Source organism: Acomys russatus, chromosome 6 (assembly GCF_903995435.1).
Source record: "Acomys russatus chromosome 6, mAcoRus1.1, whole genome shotgun sequence".
NCBI lineage: Eukaryota > Metazoa > Chordata > Mammalia > Rodentia > Muridae > Acomys > Acomys russatus.
Window position 1 is genome coordinate 61,327,029 of NC_067142.1, and position 23,607 is coordinate 61,350,635.

Below are 23,607 nucleotides of genomic sequence, written 5' to 3' on the forward strand. Positions count from 1 at the left end.
GGCACACGGAGGGTACCCAGACAAGGCCAACTCAGCCATCCTAAGCTTGGAGAGGATAAACTCAGAAAAAGCAGGAGAGATGCAGAAAATGGTGGAGAGACACAAGTAGTAGAAGTCAGCATCGCCCAAACGAAACCCATTTTTGAAGGCTTTTTGGCATCATCACGCAGCCCCCCAACCCTCCGGGTGAAGAGACCCTGAAGCCTAACTCACTGGAATCAGCAGAGGAAGTTACCATGAGCATACACATAGATGGTTCTCTGCTGGTAGACGCTCCTAAGATCCCACCTAACTATCCAATGAAGAGGGGGAACGGCGCCCACCTCCACCTGGTCCACCCCAGCCTGGGAAGGGATGTGAAGCCACCGCTGTCCAGGTGGATACAGCAATGCTGGTCAGTGAAGGCTCACCCAGGACCTCCACACCAGCCGAAGTGGTTGCTTGGGTGGGGAGCACGGAGGAAGGTGAAGTGACAGCAGGATTCCCAAGGAGAAACGTTCCCGGGGTGCTGGCGTGCACCTCTGAGCCCGACGCCACCGGGCCCCCACCTCCATTGCTGATGGTCCACAGGCACGGGTAGGGGCTGCAGAAACAGGGGAGACAGGAATTGGTGGTGACGCTTCAGCGAATAAACGCTACCAACAAGCGCGTGTACATTGCCAAGCAGAAGTGATATCCCCAAGAGGGCGCCCAGCAGCGACTGTGTTTCTGCAGAAAATCCCAAAGTCCCAATGAGATATAGTAAAAATAAAAATAAATAAAATAATAATAAATCGTCTAGATTTTGGTACTGGCCATACTAGTAACAAGTTATTCAGTCTCAAACAGCATTTCAACTGTCTGAGAGCCCCCTCACAACTGTCCAAGATGTTAAGACAGCGGAAGGACGGCACTTAAACTGTATAGTTGTGGCGCGGCCTCTCCCTGGCTGAGGAGGGCAAAGGGATCCATATAACCAGCAGGACAGTGCCTCCAGCAGCCCTTAGTTGTGACTCTTCTGCCACTTATTAGCTCTATGAGTGTGGCCAAATTCCTTCCTATCTCTGAATCTCACCTCTGTAGCCTCAAAAAAAAAAAAAAAAAAAAAGAAAGAAAAGAAAAGAAAAAAGAAACAATTCTGTATACCTCGGCGATTATTGTAAAGATTAAATTAAAAGGTGCCTATGTGATGCTAAGCTTCCGGTACTCAGAACACGCTATTTTCCATCATGCTGACATCCCCCAGCCTCAACTCTCAACCCTGCTTCCTAGTACAAAGCCTGGAGAGATGGATCAATTATGTGACCATGTCAACCCATAGAACGCTGTCGCCATAAAAGAGAGAGCTTGTTGCTGGAGAGGGACTTTCCTACCACCTGTTCAACAATAAAGGAGCCATCCACTGTCACCTTCACTTCCTACTAGCTTCATGTCAGAACAATAGCTTAAACCAATACATCCCGGAAGCAACGCACAAAGTCCCAGAAGATACAGGAAACCTCCAAGTTCCCCTATGAGCAAGTTCCTGGCATTGGTCTTACCCAGGCCCTGGGTTGATTGGCCCATTGGTGTGGGGTACCGACAGGATACTGGCATGGGGTGTGGAAGATAAGGAAGTCCAGCTGTCAGGTCCTGAGAAAACTTGCAGATTGTTGCTCGAGCTTTCTCTCAAATTCACTTAGGGGAAATAACAACAGTTCAGTTGCCAGATCATGTAAACACAGTGACCACTGACATTATCACACGGCAAAATATAACTGCAGCTTATGCCACAGGCACAGTTTGTTGGTAGTTTTTGGAGGAAACAGACAAAATAGGAAGTCTGTGTTTATCAAATGCCAACTACAGCCCAAGTGCTACTCTCAGTTTATAGACAAGGTTGGGAGAGGGGGACCACTTTGCCCTGTGTGATGCACATCTGCCTGACTCACTTCATCATGGTCACTACCCTTCAAGAATGGATCATATCAGACCCAGGCACAGTAGCACACACAGGTAATCCCAGCACTCAGGTAAGTAGAGGCAGATGGATTTCCATGAGTTCAAGACCAGCCTGGTCTACAAAGCAAGTCCAGGACAGCCAGGGCTACCCAGAGAAACCCTGTCTTGAAAAAAAAAAAAAAGAGGAAGAATGGACCATGACAGTAACAGCATCCGTCATAAAAGGCCAAGGGACCACCAAAGCCCAAAGGAGATTTCTGAGGTTCTGGCCTTTATTCTCCTTAGAGACCCCAGAGATTTGAACTTTTCAAGAGAAGTGTCTCTTCAAAGGAACAAAGCGCTGCACAGCCTCACTTGTGTGTAGACTACAGAAACGGTGGATACGTAGAAGCAGAGGATGGGATAGTGGGACCAGGAGTGGGAAGATGAGGGAGGCATGCAGGCACACGGGATGAGTCAGAAATCTAGCATGCAACATGTGGACTAGAACTATTGTCGGGGGCGTGGGGCTGAGGACGTAGCTCCATTGGCAGACCTTACCTAGCATGAATAAAGCCCAAGATTTGATCCCATGATGACACCCCTGTCATCCCAGCACTTGAAGGTAGAGGCAGAAAGATCAGAAGTTCAAGTTCAGCCTTGACTACATACTTCAAGGCCATCCTAGGCTTAGGAAGCACTGTCTCAAAATAATAAGAAGAAGAAAAAGAAGAAGAAGAAGAAGAAGAAGAAGAAGAAGAAGAAGAAGAAGAAGAAGAAGAAGAAGAAAGAAGAAGAAGAAGAAGAAGAACAGCAACAACAACAATGAAGATGATGATGACAACAATGATGATGAAATTTTACTAAGAGAATCTATTTCTTTTTTCTTTCTTTCTTTTTTCTGAGACAGGGTTTCTCTGTGTCACCCAGGATATCCTGGAACTCACTCTGTAGACACAAGCTAGCCTTGAACACAGAGATCTGCCTGCCTCAAGCTTCCAAGTGCTAGCATTAAAGGCATGGGCCACCACTGCCTGGAGAGAATCTATCTCATATTTTAAATGAATGTTAATTTGCCTGAACATAGTAACAATTTCACTGTATGGGTGTGAGTATGTGTGTGTGTGTATGTCAATATATTGCTGTATACCTGTGGTGGTCCAAATAAAAATAGAGCCCATAGGCCCATAGGGGGTGGCACTCCTAGGAGGTGCGGTCTTGTTGGAGTAGGCGTGGCTTTGTTAGAGGAGGTGTGTCACAAGGGGGTGGGCTTTGAGGTCTCAGAAGCTCAAGCCTGGCCAATGTGTCTCTGTCTCTTCCTGCTACCTGTAGATTCAGTTGTAGAACTCTCAGCTACCTCTCCAGCACCATGGCTGCCTGCCTGACAGATGCAAAGCTCAGGTTTCACCGAGGAAGGAAAGACGTATCCCCCATATCATGGGCTTCACTCAGTTGTTGTATTTAGTGTTGATCACTCATGTTAGAACAAGGATCTCCACGTTGGTAAGGTGTTTGGCCATTTTGTTCATGTGCCTAAAATAGCCCCTGGCATATAATTTGTCCTCAGGTGAATGAATAATTAAAATTAAAAACTAACCTTTCTCTTTCATTCTCCCCGCCCCCCTTTTTAAAAACATATCTAATATTCAGAGAGGGTCTGAGCATGCACAAGGCTAAGGTAGTCAAGGCATCACAGTTAATAAGGAAAAATAACAATACCAATTCTACAGTTAGGCTGAAAAGTTATGGAAGCGGAGTTTGCATGATTCCAACTAAGTCAAAGGCCTGAAAAGTCAAAGGCCTGAAAAGACTGGGCTGTGATGCCCCCAAGGCATTGCAGCAGTTCTCCTGCACTGGACTCAGATTGGATCAATTCATAAACACAGAGATAAGGAAGAGGCCTGGAGGACATGAGAGGACTGTCTCAACTTGACTTAGGGTCAAACACCAACCTACAGCTGTCAGTACACCAGGACCCCGAGTCAAGGCATTTCATACCCACCAGAGACCACGAACTGGGCAGAGGCTGTAGCCTAGTGTTACAGTACTTGCCTACTATGCATAGGCCCTGTGAGCAATTCCAAATAAATAGATAAACAAATAAATGTGAAGAGACTAAGCTCTTCTATCAAATATTATTATATAAATAATATATGTGTATATATAATATATACTATAGATGAAAGAGGCTCTATCTTTCAGGTACTTCTTTTCACCAGCTGTGTGCCCCCACTGCCATGCCCAAGGGTTTAATTAACAGAACCACATACCTGAGGGAGAATGGTTTCTATGCATGTACGCAGAAGGGTAGGGAGCCTGCCGGTGTCCTCGGAGGCCAGGGTAGTGCTCACAGCCATGGTGAGTGTGGGGCGCAGGCAGGGGCAAAGGCGTAGCATACTGGTAACTGGTGTTTCCTGCTGTGCACATGCTATCCGGGTTGGGAAAGATCCAGCCTCCCACTGGAAAAGAGAAGAAGAAAACACAGAGACTGCCACACCAAAATCAGAGGACAAAAGTTGCTCTGGCTTAATTAAAGTGAACATTAGCCTAGGAAGCCCGTGTGTGTGTGTGTGTGTGTGTGTGTGCGCGTGTGTGCACGCGCGCGCGCGTGAGCGTGTGCATGTGCGTGTGACGCACTGGTTACTCCAGATAGTAAGGCTGATTGGTGTGGTCACCCAGGAGGAGTGAAGAGCCCTCTCTTTTCTACCCAGTGTGAAAATGATGCCTAAGCACAGTGGCTGAGGATCATCACCAAGATCTCAGTGACATGGAAGTGGAGTTGGGTATGAGAATCCACTCTTCCAGCTTAAAAGTAAACAAAGTGTGCAGCATTCCCATTGTGGAAATGTGTGTTAAACAGGTGGGTGTAACTAGTCCCAATCCCTTCGCGGTCTTCATTTAGCTCCACCTGGTCAGGGAGCTCAAAAGAGTCCCTACCAAAATGTACGTCTTTAGCGTGTTCTGAGATGGCTTCTCAGGGCCCTTCCGCATATGGAGAACTCTAAAATGCTGCTGTCCTTGTGGGGAGATCCAGACGTGCAAAGAAGTCAGCAGTGGTAGTGAGCCGGCTTCCCCTGGGGGTCCCCCTTACTGGCATTATCTGGCCAAAACCCTTTCACAGGGCATCACAGGCTCTTCAGAAGGCTACTGCCTATGCCACCTGACGTCCAGAATGGAACTCCTTGCCCCCTCACCCTTCCAAAATGTGTACCGTCATCTCCCCACCTGACCCCCAGAAGCCTTGAGGCTCTCTCTCTAACCCAACATACTATATAAGCTTCAACTACGTAGCCCTCTCCTTTTGTCTCAGATTTTCTCTGTGACCTATCATGTTCCTGCGTGTTTATAATTTATATGCTTCCCCCTATTTATCAGTCTATTTCTTAGATTAAAATTATAGACACTTTAAAGAAAATTTAAACTTCTCTATATCAATTAATAGAGGTCACCACCCACCCCAACCTCACTTAGTTTGCCCCATGATGTCTACACCTCAGGATGTTTGCTGAGAACATTATGTGAATTTATATATTCACATACATATGTATATATACATATATGTGTGTGTGTGTATATATATGTTATAGCTCATGAATATTGAGAAGGTGTTGATGCACACTGACCCTAACCTATACAAGAAAACATTTGAATGAAGCCTCTTTAAAAGGTTTTCCTGGTAGCTTCTCTGGAAGACTCTACTGACACACGTACATAGAAGATGCCTTACAGTTTGGGGTTAGGAGGGGATGAAGAACTCCATGGCTTTCACATGACATCAAGACTCATTCTCAGCAGACCATGAACATCCAAATTAAAGAGTGTGCCAGCCAGAAGAACACAGCCCACTGAATCAACTAAGCAAGGCACATCCGGGTTCACAGAGAACAAAGCAACATGCGCTGGGCCTGCAGGGGTCTGCACCAGATCTGCTGTGTACATGTTACGCCTGTTAGCTTGGTGTTTTTGCGGGACTTCTAACAGTGGAGGCAGCTGTGTCTTTGACTCTTTTTCCTGCTCTTGGGACTCTTTCCCTCCTATTGGGTTGTCTTGCTCAGCCTCGATATGAAGACTTTTGCTTTGTCTTCTTGTATCTTGTTTTTCTCTTGTTTGGTTATGACCCCTTGGAGGCCTTCTCCTTTCTGAGGGGAAATGGAGGGGGAGTGAATGTGGGGGGAAGAGCAGGTAAGAAGGGCCGGGAGAGTGGAGGGAAATGTGATCCGGATGTATTATATGACAGGAAAATCTACTTTCATTTAAAAATAAAATATGTGTCAGAGGTCAACTTTCCTCCCACGTCACTGCCCTAGGGCTACCATTGCAGCTTCGGAAGCCTGGCTCCACATGAGGCCTCTGCTCTGCTAAGGCATGAAGATGTCCAGGCTACCTCAGAATCCCAGGTGTGATGCTCCAGCTCTCCCGCCGCCCCCCCTCCCCCAGTCAACTCTGCCAAGTCGTAAACACATGAGGCCAGGGCCTGCTGCAGCACCCTGCTGTAACTGGACGCCTGTTACAGAGCTCTTACAGGACAGCTGGAGGGTATAAACATGTAATTCCCCTTCAGGGGTCCTACCTAAGGTTTGCTTGGCTCTCTGCAGCCTAGGAACTTGGCTTCTCTCTGGGAACTCTGAAAAGGCCATACACTTGCCTCGGGTGGGAGAAATAGTCTATGGGGGTCTCGATTAGACTGGGCCTTACTCAGTCATGACACTAAAATGAGTAAGAAGGAAGATGGCGCCCCATGTGGCCCCACATGCCTGCCACTCCACTCACAGTGAGAATAGGTGACATGCTGGCTCTCAGAGACGGCCTCTGGAATGTCCTTTAGGTGGTTTCTGAAAGAGTAAAGGGAGTCACAGTGTTGGTCACAGCCCAGCACACAGCCCACAAAACTCTCTGCAGAGGGTGATAAGCATCTTAGAATAAGAACAGCCGAAGCTACTACCCTGCCCGGGCGCACCTTCCCACAAGCACTGACTTGGCAGCCACAGCGACATCGTAACCACGGCAATTTTACTTTTCCTTCCCTGTCATTTTTGTAGCCATCGCTTTTCACTTTTAATTGATTGGGGATTTTTGAGTGTGTGATTCTTTTCCAAGCCTGACAAGATTCAAACAGTAATAATAGCAACTAACAGGGCTTTGGGACAATTCCATACATTGTGTGTGTGTGTGTGTGTGTGTGTGTGTGTGTGTGTGTGTGTGTGTGTATACTAGGTCCACCAATGGCCCTATGTGGAAAACTGAAAAACACTGCACATTTCTCTGTTTTGTTTTGTTTTGTGTTTTGAGACAGGGTTTTTCTGTATAGCCCTGGCTGTCCTAGAACTTACTCTGTAGACCAGACTAACCTCAAACTCGGAGGAGATGTGCCTGCCTCTGCATCCTGAGCGCTGGGATTATAGGTGTGCTCTGCCACCACCAGCCAGCAGATTTCTGAATTCTTTCTATCGTAACAAGCTACTATCGTTTTGTGATGTCATACTAGCTTTTTGTCACATCCTGGATTAGCTTGTTCTTTAGGACTTCCGTAATCTGAGAAATTTATCTAAGTCTGTCCTCTACATCATCAAAATGTTTCCAAATATTGAGCAAAACAGACTCTTGGGGCATACCATTAAAAATGGCTTTCTCTCAACCCATAGCCTTTAAAAGGAAAAAGATTAGACTTTTTTTTTTTTTTTTAAGTGAAAAAGTTTTAGCTCGGTCAGTAAAATCGGAATACCTCAGAAGTAGCTCTATCTGACCTTCAGGAACCACCGATAGAAACATGAATGGTGTGCAGCACCCCTCTTCATTTTATCCTTCCACAGAGCAGAGAGCTGGGGAGTTAGCAAGACACTCCCCCAAACTGTTGTGGGTCGCCATTCGAGCCCCAGAAAGTCTCTAACTTTTCTCCTCGCAGTTGAGAAATAGGAGCTTCCTATTGTTTTCCACGTCCTTGCACCAAGGATGACTTCTTTGTAAAAACCCGAGAGGCAGGTATGGTGGTATACACCGGTAACCCCACTACTCCAGAGGCAGTGGCAGCAGCGTTGGGGGGACCAGTAGAACCGTACGCCTGTGCTGGGATTATAAGCAGAAAGCTTGCCTGGCCTGCACAAAGCTCTACCTTCTCTTCCAGCACCACCTCTGTGAAGCATCGTGGTACACGCTTATAACCCAGCATTTGGGACGTGGAAGATCAGAAGTTCAAGATCACCCTCGGATACACAGAGAGTTCAAGGCCAGCCTGCTCTACCTGAGTTCATGTCTCAAAAAAAATAAAAGAAAACACCATATATGGTCTTCAAAAGTTGGGGAAAGTGCAGAGAAAAAAATTATTTTAAAGTCTAAATCACATTTTAATGTGGCCATGTTACATCCAATCATCCACAGCCAAACGGGACTGATAACATACTGACAGCAGCAGGCCCTCCTGGACCTGTAGGACCTGACATAGGAACAAACAGTGGTGACCTAGTTTGAATTTTGTTGAGTTCATTCAGCACTGAAATGAGCCTTGCAGCTGGGGATCGGAGGCAAAGCAAGCACGAGCTCTGCTCAAGAAGCCTGAGACTTGCAGAGCTTGGTTCACGAGATCTTACTCACCTTTCCTTGGCATCCAAGAAGGCCTTGGCGAAAGGGTTGTACTTGATTTTGAGAGCTGTTATCTTGCGTTTGCAAAGACAAGAGGTGTTAACAAGAAACAAGGCCATGCACACAGAGCCCCTGTCTTCCCCCGGGACCATCTGTAAGAGTCACAATTCCCCCTTTCCTGTTCTCTTCCCTCCCCGTGTCTCACCTTTCACTCCTGCACTGGCTACTGTACTGTGGGATGAAGATAAGGAATGGTACCCAAACTGAGCAAAGTGAACGAGGCGGGCACAGAGCCAGGAATCAGTAAAGCCCTGCGGTGGTAATCTATTCACCAGCCTTACCATTAATGGCTTATTTTCTTTTTTTAGCCAAGAATCACTGGGCCCCTACCATAAACAATTTCCCTTCCTATCACACAGTGTGGAGTTTCAGCACGGGTGTGGTTCCCACCTCACTTACAGTTTTACAGTTCAGCACCAAGTCCTCTGTTCTCACTTGCCCACCAGGCCAAGTTAATGCAAAAAGAAAAACAAAGCAAAACAACAACAAAAGCCCACATCATCCGTTCCCATCCACCATCATGCTACACCATCAAAACCCATTCAACAAATGCACAGACTCCTGTGACATGCCCACCTGTCTGTCACTACGGAGCTCTTACAATGAAAGGGGAAATATTAGTTATAAAGAAAAGTAAAAATTGTGAGTCTGAATTCTCTCTCATCACCTGCCCCTGTCATAATGGTCTGGGCAGAGATGCAGAGACATATAAAAAGACGGCCAGAGACAGAGGCAGAGCTAGAGAAAGATCTGGAAGCAAAGAGAGAATATCTGTCTTTATCTCCCACCAAGTGGAGAGTGCCTGTCTGTATCTGTTTTGTTCATCGCAGTGTTTCCAGCATCTATGATAAGAGCAAATACTTTTGAAGAACTATTGAACAAAAATATCGATGCCTGCAAGAACCTGTGTCACCTTGAAAGACAGCGCCAGTGGGGAGTATTGTAGGAGTTCCTGCTCACACAGGCCCACTGCCAGGCTTCCGCCAAGAGGCTGCCTTACTTTATAGAACAGCAGCTGGGTTCTCTCTGCACACTTGCCCTGAGCTGTGTCCACAACATCACCTATAGAAATCAAGATGTCAGGTCCCAACCTGATGATCACCAGGGTCTTGGTGAGAGACAAAACACTGCAGATTCTAGAAACAGTCCGTGGAGATGCCTAGCTCGGATAAAGCCTCCACGTAAAGAAATTCACTTTAAAGCAACCAAGTTTTACCCTATCAGCTTGCTACAGGCCAAGCACCCTAAATGACCCAAAACAAAGATTCCAGATTTCCAGTATGACCAGGAGCTTTATAGCAATAAACAAGTGTGTCTTATTGTCACCAGGAGAGGTTGCTTTTGGTGGGCCGCTGTAGTTCGTATCTTGAAGGTGACCCAAAAGCCCATGTGTGAAGGCTCGGCGCCACTGGGAGCTGGTGTAATATTTAGGAGGTAGGTCTCAGTCAGAGGTCTTCAGATCACTGAGACACGCCCTTTAAGGAAATTTGGGGAGGGATTTTTCCCCTATAAAAGTAAAAGGGGCACTTGGATCTATACTGGAGCCTCCAGAACTGTAAATCAAGGTAAACCTTTCTCTGTAAAAGCTGACTAGTGTACAGGCTTTTGGCAAACAGACAGGCGTGAAAGCCTCTACACACACCCTGTGGTTTAGCTTTATCACTGCTGAGAGTGTCGGAATCCTAAAAATTTAAATTCTATTCAGTCTTGCTCACGGCAAGAAAAGACTCTGCCCTGCTCTTCTGTGCAATATTCACATGCACTCGCGCACACACACACACACACACACACAGAAGAGGGGATGTCACATATGTGGGCACAGGCACAGGCACAGGCACACGTGCCCATTTACCTCCTCATTCTGATAGGCAGTCACAGCGATGAACTGTGTTTCAGGGAAAGAGCAGTTCATGACCATCCGATGGGCCCCTCCAACACGTACTATGTGGACCTGAGGCTCGTACTTATGCAGAGAATTCAGCATTATCTGTTGAATGGGAGAAAATAAAACCTTAAAAAAAAAGCAAAGCGAAGCCTGGTGTATAACAGTTGGTCAGCTAGCCAGCACCTTGGCTTCCTCCCAAGCTGCACACCCACAGCAACTAGGGACACACACATGAAATCAAAATGAATGGGGAAGTTTTTTTTGTTTTTTGTTTTTTTTTACAGCCGCTCCCAGCCAGCAGTGCACTGATGCTCACGCTGGGGTCAGAGGCCAAAGAAGAGCTGTTCTTAAGTTTTCTGTATCTATCCAAATCCAGGCTTCTGTCTTCTTGCTTTCCCCATGTTTAGCATGGCAATGTTCATTTCAATGCATTCAAATATATATTTGTTCATATACGAAGAATCCCAGTAACTCAAAATGTTAAGAGTGCCTACGGGCTAAGGAAGTCTGACACCAGAAGGTTAGACACAATTCACTCTTCATGGTTTAAATGAGAGGCTATTGACAGCCTCGTGCTGAGAGATCTATAGGGCAGAAACAACTAACCTTCAAATTTCCATTTTAATAAAGAGCATTCTGGCTCTCACAAAGCCTGGGATTACATTACTTCTGTCTCCTAAATGATGAACTCCCATATTCCCTACCACTTAGCACAGAGAAAAAGGACAGACAAAGCTGTAGATGAGGGCTGCGGAGAGGAACAGGCCTTTCCCCCCTCCCCCAGTCCCATCTCCTGTGCCCACAAATACTCTGCATTTTATAAAATAACTAACAACCCAACCCGGGGAGCTGGATTTGCAACCGGCCACAGAAACGGAGGAAAAGGCTTCACATGATGTTTACTCTAATTAGAGATTTTTAAAAACCTTCCTTATTTAGGGTTTGTTTGGATTATTTTTTTCTAAAAAAAAAAAAAAAAAAAAACACCACAAAGCTGATTCAATACTCTATTGATAATTATCATAATGCCCGAGCAGAAGAAGTAATTATTTCATTTAGGAGCAGCTTTTTATTAAGGTATTTGTCTATTGCCAACATGCCACTTACACCAAAAAAAAAAAAAAAAAAAGTGGGGGGGAGAGAGAAAAACAAAACTCTGGTACCCACAAACATCTCCCTCCCTGGGCTGGGTAAAAAGCACCACAGGCAAGACAAAAACGGAAAAGAGCCTGATGATTAAGTAAACTAGTGCACTCTCTCTCGTTCTCTTAACATCAGGAAGTCCATTAAACTGAAGCACCAATTAAGAGCTGTTTATCCCTGTTTACATTTGGACTCCAGGAAATAAGCGGCTTCTGTGGGCAAAGAGGCTGGTGAGGACCCCTCTAATTGCCTAAATGCACCCTTGATATTTCTCTATCGGTGAGTAGGGCGGCCGCGCGCATACCTGCCCACCTCCGTTGAGCTTGTTGGTCAGCTTCACTTTGCTGAAGGAGATGGGAGCTTTCATCCAGTGAGCCCCAAAGTTGGGGGAGTCGGGATGGATGTAGACGCAGCTGTGGCTAGAGACCTCTGGCTTGCCTGCGGGTACCCATTCACCGTTGACGTACTTCCAGCGGTGACTATCCGTCGGGACAAAGTCCAGCAGAAGGGAGTACATGGCATTGGGGTCCAGTCCCGTGACACTAATCTTCAGGACAGGGAACATCCGTCTGAAAGAAGTCAGAAACAGCCACAAAAGGGATGTTAGAGGCTCCCTTCTCCTCCGTGCCCCAGAGGCCTCTTATCTCTGAGACCTCCCATGGAATGCTCTGGAAGGGAGACCACATAGACAGCAGTTAGACCACAGCCCTCTTTTTATGCGTGCATTTGACACTGGGGTTCAACTGTAAATCACTGTCTCGTGTGTTAAAATCTGCAGATTACCAGTCTAGTCCTACAAAAGGACATTCAGACAAGTGTGTCCTTGGGTGCCACATGCTTGGACAGCTTTCTCCCAACCATCCTAAGACCTGCTCTCCTCAAACTCACAGGAACCTTGATCCTGAATAAAGATGATAGCACATGTATGGCTACATGGTAAAGCAAGTGGGAAGAGAGGCTTTGAGTGACCAGTTAAGAGTTCCTTTCCTGCAGGAGTTCCAAGAGTCTTCCTCTCCCGATGCACAGGATGAACACAGATCGGATTGAGCATACCCTAAACCTGGCCTGTCTTTCCTCTCACCATTTTGAAGGAATCTTGGTTCAAGGCACATTCTTCTTGATGTGTAGATATGAGGTCACTGATTCTTCTTCCACTCTCTAGAACAAGGTCAATATTTGCATCTATCCAAATATCTGACTTCTGATCCTATAGCTTTTTTTAACACCCACAAAGAGAAGCTACGCAGCAGCCATCACTCAGTCCCCAGCTCTTTCTAGGTTTCCTGCTTCCAGAAGGAAAATCAGAGTGAGGTGGGTCCTGGCAGTCAGGGGCAGAGTTGATACTGCATGCATTTCCAGCATCCAAAGTGACCCAAAGTAAGAGTCCAGAACAGCAGCAGGACTGGCCAGCTGAAGGTCATGAGCTTGAAGGCAGGGTGCCAGTACTTAGCACATTCACCTGGGTATTGGAATCACTTCCCGAGAATCAACTCATGGAGTTCCTGCAACTTTAGAAAGCTGCCCTGTTGTGACATGAGTTTCAATCAATGAGACCAACTATGTGCATCAAATCAAAGGTCAAGGGAAGAAAAACGCATTCAGATAACACATTCCCAACCCTATTCTTGGCTAAGAATTGCACACCGCACCTCACTCCCCTCCTTGAGATGACTTCCCTTTCTGGTTACCGGGGAGGCTAATGATGTGATTTCATCTCTGTTCTGCTTTCCTTTGCTTTCCCCCCCCCCCCTTAATAGAACCAATAGAACGTGATTTTTCCATTATTTTCTCTTGATATCAGATTGAACTCTTCCTCTTCTCTGTGAATTTGAACATTTTCAATTATCTTAATAGTACTGGCCCAATGTAACAAGAGGGGTTACTGAATACACAAATGTCATTTGCAAAGAAACATAAGCATGGACATCAGAGAGATGGCCAAAAGATCCATAAAGTCATTTTTAACAACTTGAAAGATTTCTTATTCACAGATGTATGGCTGCAAGCTTGGACCTTCTGGTCCCAAGCTTTTCCTGAAGTGATACATTTAGGGTTTGGTTTTGCTTTCTTCTATTTAATTTTACATATAAAAACTCCACAAGAACACTATGTGGTCACTCGTTAATAATGGCAGAGGCAAAGGGAAGGAAACTGTCACATTTAGGAGGCAGAACAGATGGATCTTTATGAGTTCAAGACCAACCTGGTCTACATAGTGAGTTTGAGGCAGCCAAGGCAACAGAGTAAGTAAGGTCCTCTCTTATAAAAACAAATTTAAAAAAAAAAATGAAAACACAAGAGTGACACATAGAATTGTCACTTTGTGAACCAAAGTTTAAAAGCACCATGAGGATATGTAGCACCAGTAGCATGCCGTTGTAAATGAGAGGGGGATGTGCAAAGCACATCCGGTGCCCTCCCAGGAGTATAGGATGATGAATGGCTCAAGACTAGAGCATCACATCCAACACTGGGAGGCTCTGTACCCTTCTCACTTACCACCAAAAAGATAATCCGATGCAAGGTTGTATTCCAGTGATAATAACTACCATATGCACCCAGGGTTAGCATGAGTTACACATCATTTAAGCCTTCCTTCTCCACAAGAAGACGTTACTACGCCCCTGGTTTAGTACAAAGGCCCCAAGTTTCTAACAAGCCTATCAGCAGAGAGACTGAATGAGAAAGCTGTGTCTGCTGGGGCAAAGGAAAGGAAACACCCTCCCAGGGAGTTCTGACAAGTTTGAGCAGCCTGCTCTTAGTCTCACTGCTCTATTGCATGAAGAAGAAGCCCATAATGCCTGGTCTTCCTTCCTTCTCAATCCAAGGATATACTTGATATTGTAAAGAAACCATGACAGCACAAGTCAACACTCAGCATCTCTAGACATCTTAAAAGCATTCAAGTAAGACACCACCTCACACCTTCAAGGGTAGCTGCCGTAGAAAAACGGAGAACAGAAAATGTTGGTAAGGACAGAGAGAGACCAGAGTCTCACAGAGCTGTGGAAGGTGTCAAATCATACAGCCACTTTGGAAAACAGTCTGTCTGACTAAATATGGAGCTACTGGTTAATCCTGCAATTCTACTCCTAGGTATGTATGCAGGAAAGATGAAAACCCATGACTACACATATGTAACAGCAGCATTATTACAAAAACAGACAGATCTACTGAATGAGGAATAGATGCCAAATGTGTTACATTCATTTGATGGGGTGTTATGAAGTCACAAAAGGTCCGCAGTACTGCTGCACGCTACAGCACACATGAATCTTGAAGAAAACTGTGCTAAGTGACAAAATCTTCACAAAGAATCCCATATTGTACAGTTCCTTTGTATGAAATGACCAGAATAGGTAAATCTATAGAGGCAGAAAGTAGACTGGTGGGTCGCTGATGGCTCAGGGATATAGGGTTCTGTGGTGAGGGTATAGACAAGGAAAATGTTCTCTAATCAATTGTGGGGAGGGATTCACAGTTCTGTAAAAATGCTAGGCCCACTGAACTGTGTGCCTTAAATGGATGAGGAATATGCTATATGACTCACGTCACACAACAACGCTGTCAATTGGCATGAAAAAGCATGGAAGGCTAAGCATGGAATGGCTAAGATCAAAAATTCAAGTGACACCACATGCTAGCAAGGATGTAGAGAAAGAGGAACACTCCTTCATTGCTGGTGGGAATGCAGACTAGTGCAGCCACTTTGGAAACCTGTCTGGTGCTATCTCAGAAAACTGGGAATAGGGCTTCCGCAAGGCCCAGCTATTCCACTCCTTGGAATATACCCAGAAGATGCTCCAGCATACAACAGGGACATATGCTCAACCATGTTCATAGTGGCCTTATTCATAATAGCCAGAACATGGAAACAGCCTAAGTGTCCCTCAGTAGAAGAATGGATAAAGAAACTGTGGTACATTTATACTATGGAATACTACTCAGCTATTAAAAACAAGAAATTCCCGAAATTTGCGGACAAATGGATTGAACTAGAAATGATCATAATGAGTGAGCTAACCCAGAAGCAGAGAGATTCAAATGGTACATAGTCACTTATAACTGGACACTAGCCCAAGGGGCATGTCCCATGAAAGTCTTCACTTACCAGGAAAGTGGGACAGAGAGGAGGACATCCTATTGGGACTCTAGGTGAGAGAAATATAGGAGATGGGGAAATAGAAGGATCCAGAGGGTCCTAGAAACCTACAAGAAGAACATTATGATGGGCGGATCTGGGCCCAGGAGTTCTGCTCAAACTATGGTACCAACCAAGGACAACATGGGCAGTAAACTTCGAACCTCTACCCAGATCTAGCTGATGGACAGGACATTCTCCACCACTGAGTGGAGAGTGGGGACTGACTTTCACACAAACTCTGGTGCCCCATATTTGGCCATGTTCCCTTGATGGGGAGGCCTGATGAAATTCAGAGGAAGGATAGCAGACTACCAAGAAGAGACTTGATACCCTAGCACCATATTCAGGGGGAGGAGGTCCCCCTCAGTCACAGTCATAGGGAAGGGGAATGGGGTGAAAGTGGGAGGGAGGGAGGAATGGGAGGATGCACAGGATAGGAGAGCAATTGAGATGTAATATGAATGATTTTATTTTTCAATTTAAAAAAATAAAGTAAAAAAAAATGATAGAATGATCAACTTCTTTTTCTTTATGCCCTTTAGTGTTCCATTTGCCAAGAACTTTATGATTGTTCTGGTTTTGAGATCATCATGTGAATAAACTAAATGATGACACATAATTTTGATCTCTATCATTGAAATGAGGGATGACTAAATCTGTCAGCTTGACAGAGTTCTTAGAACTGGGCTAGACCTCCCTCTCAGCCATGCGAATCTCCTCCCACCTCTTCTCCCCCTTCTCCTTCTTTGTCTTGCTCCACAATGTCCTTGATACACCATCCATGCAGTCCTGGCCATCACTCATGGCAAGGCTGTGCTATCAGGGATGAGACCCATCTCTATCCAACGTGGTTTTCCTCCTCCATTGTCCCCCAAAGCATGGATAAGCACAGAGAGGGTGGAGAGTCTTTGAGGTGTTTAAACCATATGAGTAGTCAGCCTCTACGTCACAGACTGCCGGCACTTAGCTCGTCCTTGAAAGGATCTCTTCAAAGAGAAAAGAGGGAGACTGAGAAGGGAGAAAGAGAAAATGTGACAAAGTAAACAACTTGTCCCTAAAACACTATAGTTGATGGGTCGTGGGCATTGAGTTTTACCAGCAAACCTGGCTTTGGTTTCACTGTGAAGCTGGGTGTCCTGTTTTAATTTCACCAGTTGGGAATCTTGGGATAAAGTCCCGTTGAAAGAGACTAGACAAGGTGAGGGGCTACGGAAGAAAAGGGGAAGAGATGAGGGGGACTTTTTAAGGAGGGGAAGAACAGAGGCTGTCCAAGGCAACCTTCGAGAGGTCTTGCTCAAAAAACGCCTTCCTCCCTCAATAACAGTCATCAGGTGCTCACTAGAGCTGTCGGGGTTGAGGGGTGTGTGTGTGTGTGTGTGTGTGTGTGTGTGTGTGTGTGTGTGTGTGTGTGTGCGCTCATGCACATATGTTGTATGGTTATGAAACACGTGGCACATGAATGTTAATAATGAAAGCAAGCAGGCGTGAGTGCAGCTGCAGCTGTCAACTACTCATACGTCAGAGGGGAAAGAGAGCTGCGGCATCAGGTTAGAAGCAGATGTGCAGAGACCCGTGACCTTCCACATTTGTGACTGTAAAGAGTAGAGAAAACAATTCACGGGCTACCCAGCATGGAGATGAACCTGCCTTGGGCATAACCTTCACTTTTCCCTCTCTTGTGCTGCCCTCACTGGAAACTGCCAGCAGAACACAGCCATCACTACCGCCGCCCACTTAGCAGCAGATCCCAAACCTGCATCCCCAGTCTTTATTTATGATAGGCACCAGCTATGTCAGAAAATGCTCCCAATTTCTTAAAATCTATGCAAGACAAATTTAACTAACTGAAATTTATTAAATTGCATAAAATATACATTAACTACAGCACTTGCCTTTCAGACGAAGATGTTTACAGGTAAAGAAAACAACTGCATTGGGCCTGAGCTCACAGGCTACTGTCTCAGCAACTCAGGAGGCTGAGGCATGCGAGCTGAAAACTCAAAGCCAGCCCGGGCAACTTAGTGAGACCCTTCAAAAGAAGCCTAGAGATACAGCTCAGTGGTATGTCACGTGCCTAATACGTAGCCAATCCCCTCACAGGAAAGAAATAAAGAAGGGAAGAAAGGAAGGAAGGAACTGGGCGTGGTGGCACACATCTGTGATCCCAGCACTCAGAGAGGCAGAGGCAGGTGAATCTCTGTGAGTTCGAGGCCACCCTGGTCTACAAAGAGAGTCCAGGACAGCCGAGGCTACACAGAGAAACCCTGTCTCAAAAAACAAAAAAGAAAGGAAGGAAGGAAGGGAAAAAAGAAGAAAAGGAGAGGAGGAAGGAAAAAAGGAAGGGGGTAAAGGAGGGAGGAAGAAAGGAAAGAACGACAAGAGATTTAATTTAGTTGCCTGTTTAGTTGGAATTGAATGTTTTTCTGCAACCTAACATATAAATTCCTAGCTAAAAAGGTGGAGGGAAAACAAGCACAGGCTGCAGGTAGTACTGTATCTGAAAGCTTATCTGACATCAATGGCTGAAAGTGTGGTGGCCTGCTTGTTGTGGTGGTGGTGGTGGTGGTTGTTGAATTTGTGGTGGTGGGGGGGAAAAGTGGAGAGAGAGGAGATAAAGGAACCATGGGAGCACAGTGTTCAGGCTTAGCTCACTGACCTAACTGAAGATTCTGGAAAACACCACAAGTCAGCAACTTACAGGGCCAGGCAGTAAAGCAGCCATGCCCTGCAGGAGGACTGTTGATCCACCTGTGCAGGAGGGCTGTGATCCACCTGTGCAGGAGGACTGCTGGTCCACCTGTGCAGGAGGGCTGTGATCCACCTGTGCAGGAGGGCTGTGATCCACCTGTGCAGGAGGGCTGTGATCCACCTGTGCAGGAGGGCTGTGATCCACCTGTGCAGGAGGGCTGTGATCCACCTGTGCAGGAGTGCTGTGATCCACCTGTGGAGAGGCAGTGTGGAAAGCAGGGATTTGAAGAAGACACGGGCCTGGCAGAAAAGGACGGGTAAAAAGGAGGCATAGGGGAAGAGATGACGGGCTAAAAGGAAGGAAGAGGGGAGTGAGGGAAAGATAAAGCTGGAAAGCTGCAGTCTATGGCAAGAACAAGAAAGTCTGCTAAAGTCTTAACCTGAAAACCCAAGGAGTGAGAGCAGCTCCTGAGCAAGCTCCGTCCCTAGTCACCACAGCAGTTTGCTACCGTCCTCCCCTCTGCCTCTACAGAATAAAAGCATGCTGTGCAACTCCTGGCTAACGCTTAACACTAAAGGCCAAGAACCACTGTGGCCACAAGTGCACTGTTTCCACAAAGAATTATTTTGACGTTGTTAATATGAATGACTTTAAACATAAATAATTTTAAACTTTAAGTACTGAAAGAAATTTTACTGAGGTTAAGAAAAGAGGTAAGAAACACTCTTCTCAAGTGGCAAAGGTACATTCTGGTCTAGTGTACTGTCAGTTTGGATTTAATAACACCTGAGAGACTTCTACTGCCTCTAAAAATACTTGAACCATAATTTAATCTATCGGTTATACTTATTTAGACTGTAAAAGAGGACCACTTTGATGGCCAGATACTGCAATCCAGTTACTGGTGTGACCACCCAGTTAGAAAGCACTAGCAGAATGTCTCACACACAGCCAGACATGATTATGTTTTCATAACTGCACAACTCATCTTTGAACAAGACCAAATCCACTCAAGAATGTGGGGGTAATTTTTTGTCATTCAAAATATTTTATATCAAGGAAAGAAACAAGTGAAATTAAATCAACTATTCAAAGCAATACCATCTATAGTACACATATGGAAGTCTGTTTAGAAAGGAAGAAGATGTCACTATCACACAAGCGGCTTTGCTACTATAATTGAGGTTAGTAAAACTCACGTAGTTACCGTATAACTTTGACTCACAACACAGTTTGCTGTCATGCAATGGTCCCCAGGTTCGTAAGTCTCCCAGCTGTACAAGGGATAGCTCATTTTCCGAGCTGTGTTTAATCCAAACTTAGAAAGCTGAGACCCCAGGAACTGAAGTATTTTACTCCAGGACAAAAGGCAGCCTGAAGTTTACCTGGTTTCAACTTTTTTCTATAAGCAAAATTTCTCTCAAGGTGTCAGAATAAGAGTCCTGGCTCAATCAACCCTACTGAAAATGTCCTTCAGTGTCTCATACTTTCGTGTCCGTGGGGACCAAAATATTTATGAGCACCATATTGGGGGTCAGTGCGGCTGAGCAGAGAGAGTTTCAAAATATTTACATCTCCGCAGCTCAGTGCAAGCTTTTAATGTTGCCTCAAGAGCCCCTTAACAGACACAACTGCACAGGATCTGACAAATACCAGCAGAGAGCAGCACTCTTTGCAGGGAGAAGAAATTACAGCTCCGTTCACTGTCACTATGCCAGCTTTTACATAGCCACAACTACGCGAACTGCACAATCATAGCTGAACATTCTCCCTCAACACACAGAAGGAAGCAGGTCAAAGGACAGGCAATGTGGTTAAATCTGCCTTTCAATTCCAATCTTCAACTAGTCAAAATTGTCCCACAAGTCTGCTATGCTTAGGAGGGAACTGTCCAGGTTCCATTTAAAATCGGCTTTCTTGTTATCTGAACAGGGCTGATCCTGGGTCTGCTCCAGGACACACAGTCAGTCCACTTCCCCAGTGCATGGGCCCTGCTGCCCTGCAAAGTAATTCCCCATATAATACGTATGTAAGACGGGTGGTTTCGTCTTCCACTGCTCTGATGATCTCAGAGAAATTAACCAAGCTGGCTGAGTGACAGCCAGCTGAGACCGTCTTTAAGATGTTCAGAACCTGCTGCCTCCGAACGAAGAGCACCCAGCCTCTTCCATGCTAAAGGCCGGCTGGCCTTCCTTGCCCACCCAAGGGATGTGAACTCACCTGCCGTTCTTGGTCACGATCATTTCGTTAGTGACTTCCTTGAATCTCTGCCAGAGGGGGGCATCCTCCAGAATGATCTGAAGTTGCTTCTCCGTCGGGTCTCCCTTCTCCCTGCCTGCCTGAAGCTCACTTTCCACCACATTAAGCAGGCGAGACACGGTGCCTTCTCCAGCCTTCTGTGTGCCCAGTTCACTCATGGCCATAGGCCCTTCTCAAACTTTGCAGAGAGCCCTGCCCACCTTCTTGGCTTCCAGTTGCTTCCTTGCCTCAGTTGCTAGCTTTTCAAGCCCAGATGGTCAGTGTCTGGGAGTGGGAGGAGATGCCTCGGCTCTTGCTTAAGCTTCTAGTGTGACACCCCTGAAAGTCTCCAAATTATGCCGCCAACCTGTTAAGCTTCGGTTGGGGAGCAGGGTGGAGAGGGTGGGGAGAGATGGAGAAGAAAAAGCGCTCTCTTAATTACACACTGGATCAGGTGGGAGCCCGCCTGGCTTTCCCATTGGCTGCCTTGCCTTCAGTAGATGTTTAAGAAGAGTACTCCATCCAAATTATCAGGCTTTTATCTTGTTGTACCTGAAGAGGTCTAATCGGTGAATTGAGGACCATTTTCCTGTTAATTAAAATTATTCCAGGCCGAGACTGCAACAATCAGGCGAGTCATGTCTGTCTATAAATTGTGGCATGTGGCACCTATAGAAAAGGAGGTGCTGGGGTTGGGGGTGGGGAGCGGGGAGCAACAAGCTTGCTGCCTGGGCGAGCTGTCCTGACAAGAGTCGTCAGCTGAACTCCATCCAGATGGGGAAGCCTTGCAGACAAGAGCAGTCAAGGCCTCCATGCCAAGACACGAGACCTGAGAATAAAAAAAGTTTTTCTGTGTGCCATGCTCAAGGAACTGAGGTCAAGGGGCCTCTCTGGTCATCTACTCCTGGCTGTTCCCACACACGGTCACGTTCTACTCACCTCCAAGGGCCTTTTCATCTTCAACACACAGAAGAGCTTTGAACTTTGACCTTCCTCCCTAGACTCCAGATCCCTAATTTTTCTTATCTCTGGTCCTAGTGAAAGGGAGAAAGGAGCTTATACCAAATTATTCTAAGGAAAAAAGTCTGCTCCTCACAAATGAGAGCCAACTTTTTATATCATTAGGCAGAAGGATGCTAACGATTGGTTAAAAAAAAAAAAACGCATCCAGTTCTCTTTCGGAGAGCCATGGCCTGTGTTTCCTCCCAGAGGGGATCCCCCTATTTCCTGAGAAGATGCAATTGGTAGAACCATTTCCTAGTGCATGGGAATATGGGGAACCTGTAGAAGAGACAAGCCAAGGCAGCTGAAACACCCAACCACCCCCCCCCAGTAGAGCCTGGGGTGCTCGGTTTTCTTGTCCCTACAAAGGAAAACAAGAATGCAAGACCAAAGGGAAAATGAAAGCAGAAAGTTTAGGGGAAATGTCCGAATGTGGAGGATGGCAAACACAAACTGAGTGCCTACTAAGTGTTACACAAGAGAAATGCAGACGAGAAGTGATGGCTTAGTAGAACTACCAACCGGAAAGGGGAGGAAGTGACATGAAGTAGTTTGGTTATCAACTATGGTAAGAAGATGAAGGGTGAAGGGGTCAGGGAACTTCTGTGCGAGGCAGAATCGGGGGATCCTGGTTAAGATGGTGTGCCTGTCGTACATAGTAAGGTGTCTTTGAGAGGGTGCCTCAACAGCGACTAAAAGGGACACGGGGTAAGTTGGTAGAAGACTATCTAGAAGAGGGGACCCAAACTGTCAGTCATGTTTTGGGCCAGGTAGAGGCCTACTAGAGGCCAGAGTAACAGAACACATTGGCAAAAAGAAAACTGTGGGCAGTGCTGAATTGGCTCTGAGGGAACCAAGAGTCCAACATGAACAAATGAGTCCACTGACTGAGCCGGAGATGCTGAGGGAGACAGGGAGTCAAGCCGAGCCACACTTCACTTTGGAAATCAGTGTTTCAATTCTGTACAAGTTTCTAATGAAAGGAGTGTGGTAGAATTAATAATGACCCAAAAGCTAACCACACCCTGACCCACAGGATATATATCACCTCACAACAGTAAAAAGGAACACTGAAGGTGAGGGTTAAGCCTGCTCCCAGAGATACACCTCCTCCTCCAAAGAGGTCACGCTTTTATTTTGTTGTTGTTTTGTTTGTTTTTGTTTTTGTTTTTGAGACAGGGTTTCTCTGTGAAACAGCTCTGGTTGTCCTGGAACTCACTCTGTAGTCCAAGCTGGCCTTGAACTCACAGAGAGGCCATGCTTTTTATCACTTCCTAAGCAGTTCACCAACCAGAGACCAAACTTTCAAATACATGAGCCTGTGCAGGCCGTGCTTATCCAAACCATTACAAGCAGTGAGTGCTCTAACCACTGAGCCATCTTCCCAACTCTGCATGTGAATATACTTCAGGAAGCTTCTATAGAATTAGGTTTCCACGTGACCTTTTCAACGGTCTTTCCTGTTAGCTACCCTTCCCCGTGCCCCTCCTCTATCCTGCCCTCACGGCTCTCCCCACAAACTCCTTCTTGCTCCCTTACTCCGCATTTCCCCTTTATATCGCCTGCATTCTATCCCTGCTCCTTTGGGAGGTCCCCCATGGCCTCTTACTAGTTTCCCAAACTCTATGGCTGTTCCACTTCAAACGCCTATCTAAAGCCTAAAAGCTGGTGTCCATATATGAGAGAGAAGGTGTGACAGTTGTTTTTCCTGGATCTGGGTTACCTCACTCAGAATGATTATTCAGACTTCTTTACGTTTACCTGTAGGTTTCATAATTTCATTTCTCTTACAGTTGACTACTACCCCATTGCATAAGCATACCAGATTTTCATTATCCATTTGTCAGCCAGCATCTACGCTGTTTTTATTTCTTGACTACTGCAAATAGAGCAGCAATGACTACAGAGAAACAAGTGTCTGTATATTGGGATAGAGTCCTTCGGGTGTAAACCCGAGAGTGCAATAGCTGG

General features: G+C 46.0%; 1 protein-coding gene across 1 annotated transcript; it reads right to left on the reverse strand.

Moving 5' to 3' along the window:
- Positions 1 to 252: 252 nt before the first annotated feature.
- On the reverse strand, positions 253 to 21,433 carry Tbx19 (T-box transcription factor 19). The gene is made up of 8 exons (XM_051147756.1): positions 20,617 to 21,433; positions 11,868 to 12,132; positions 10,388 to 10,522; positions 8,488 to 8,549; positions 6,670 to 6,731; positions 4,170 to 4,358; positions 1,521 to 1,656; positions 253 to 583 (listed from the first exon to the last, which is right to left on the reverse strand). The coding sequence occupies exons 1-8, from the start codon at positions 20,817 to 20,819 to the stop codon at positions 289 to 291; spliced, it is 1,347 nt and encodes a 448-aa protein (XP_051003713.1). The 5' UTR covers positions 20,820 to 21,433; the 3' UTR covers positions 253 to 288.
- Between the last annotated feature and the right edge of the window lie 2,174 nt (positions 21,434 to 23,607).